Source organism: Arachis hypogaea, chromosome 8 (assembly GCF_003086295.3).
Source record: "Arachis hypogaea cultivar Tifrunner chromosome 8, arahy.Tifrunner.gnm2.J5K5, whole genome shotgun sequence".
Classification (NCBI taxonomy): domain Eukaryota; kingdom Viridiplantae; phylum Streptophyta; class Magnoliopsida; order Fabales; family Fabaceae; genus Arachis; species Arachis hypogaea.
Window position 1 is genome coordinate 21,552,062 of NC_092043.1, and position 1,801 is coordinate 21,553,862.

Consider the following 1,801-nt stretch of genomic DNA (forward strand, 5'->3'; position numbering starts at 1 on the left):
TTGGGGGATTGATTTCATTGGACCATTCCCACCCTCATACTCAAACAACTACATATTGGTGGCTGTGGACTATGTGTCAAAATGGGTAGAGGCCATAGCTACTCCAACAAATGATAACAAAGTGGTGCTTAATTTCTTGAGGAATAATATATTTCGGTTTGGGGTTCCAAAGGCCCTTATAAGTGATGGAGGAACTCATTTTTGCAACAAACAACTGGAGACACTCCTCCTAAAATATGGTGTCAAGCACAAGGTAGCAACCCCATACCATCCACAACTAATGGTCAAGCTAAAATTTCAAATAGAGAGCTCAAGAGAATCCTTGAGAAGACTGTTAGAAACTCAAGAAAAGATTGGTCCATGAAGCTAGATGATGCATTATGGGCTTATAGAACAGCTTTTAAAACACCTATTAGAATATCTCCATACCAATTAGTATTTGGAAAGGGTTGTCATCTACCAGTGGAGCTTGAACATATAACATTTTGGGCTCTAAAGATGCTGAACTTTGATAATCAAGCTGATGGAGAAAGAAGATTATTGCAACTCAATGAGATAGATGAATTCAGATCCCAAGCTTATGAAAATTCCAAGATTTACAAGGAAAAAGCAAAAAATTGGCATGATCAAAAGCTGGCAAAGAGAGAGCTTGTAGAAGGCCAGAAAGTGTTGTTGTATAACTCAAGGCTAAAGTTCTTCCCAGGGAAGCTAAAGTCAAGATGGTCTGGACCCTTCACAATTCTTGAGGCTTCTCCTTATGGTCATGTGGAGCTTATGGAGGACAAGACACAAAGGACTTTTACTGTCAATGGCCATAGGCTTAAACACTAATTGGAAGAATTGTCAAGCTAGTGACGTTAAAGATGCACTGATGAACGATTTTTTGATGGTAAAGAATTTCACAAGTGAAGTCTTGTTGCAAGTATAGTTTCTAAACCAACAAGAATCCTTTCATACAAAAATTTGGTTGTCACAAGAACAAACCCTTAATTTAACTAATAACCAAAGTATTTAAACATCGGGTCGTCTCTCAAGGAATTGCAATAAAATGTTCTTGTTATTGGTTAGGAAGTATCTTTTGGGGTTTAGGAATTAAGAGACAAAAAATGTAAATTGTGAAGGAATTCAAGTGATAAAAGGTCTTGGCAAGGGTTGATGGTCAAGGATCTCTCTCCTTATCACTAAACACAATATGATAATTGCAAGGATTAATCCCATTAATTCATCCTCTAATAAGTAAAGGAAAGTCAAATGAGCTATATCAATCATAGTCCATAGGTGCTAACTATTCACTAATTGAATTAATGGAAGCTAGAGTCTATGGCTATTAATTATCAATCACTTGGATATTAGCAACTCAAGAATTCCTAAGTTACCATCCCAAGCCAAGAACACAAAATTCTACTCTAACATCCTTCCAAGCATTTCATCAAATACTTGGAAGGCATAAAAGAAAAGCATAGTAAATTGACAACAAGAATGAAATCTAACAACTACTAATTGCAAAGAATTAACAACAATCAAAGAAAGAACAATTAACATGAATTACCTCAAATTGCATTAAAAGAAAATAAATGGAACAATAGTGTATCAACAACAAAGTATAGGAAAAAAAGGAAATTACAACAAGAGAATAAAAGAACAAGATGTAGCAACAAAAAATTAAAAAGAGATGAGAAGAGGAATTAAAGCCTAGATCTAAGAAGAGATTAACCTAAACCTAATCCTAATTCTCGAGAGAAGGGAGAGCTTCTGTCTCTAGAAACTAAACTAAAACTACTTCTAAAACTATCAATGAATC

At 35.1% G+C, this 1,801-nt stretch overlaps 1 protein-coding gene across 1 annotated transcript; it reads left to right on the forward strand.

The window, feature by feature from the left end:
• Window positions 1-360: 360 nt before the first annotated feature.
• On the forward strand, window positions 361-831 carry LOC112705115 (uncharacterized). Its single transcript, XM_025755976.1, has one exon. It carries the CDS (start codon window positions 361-363, stop codon window positions 829-831), a length of 471 nt encoding a protein of 156 aa, XP_025611761.1.
• Window positions 832-1,801: the final 970 nt, after the last annotated feature.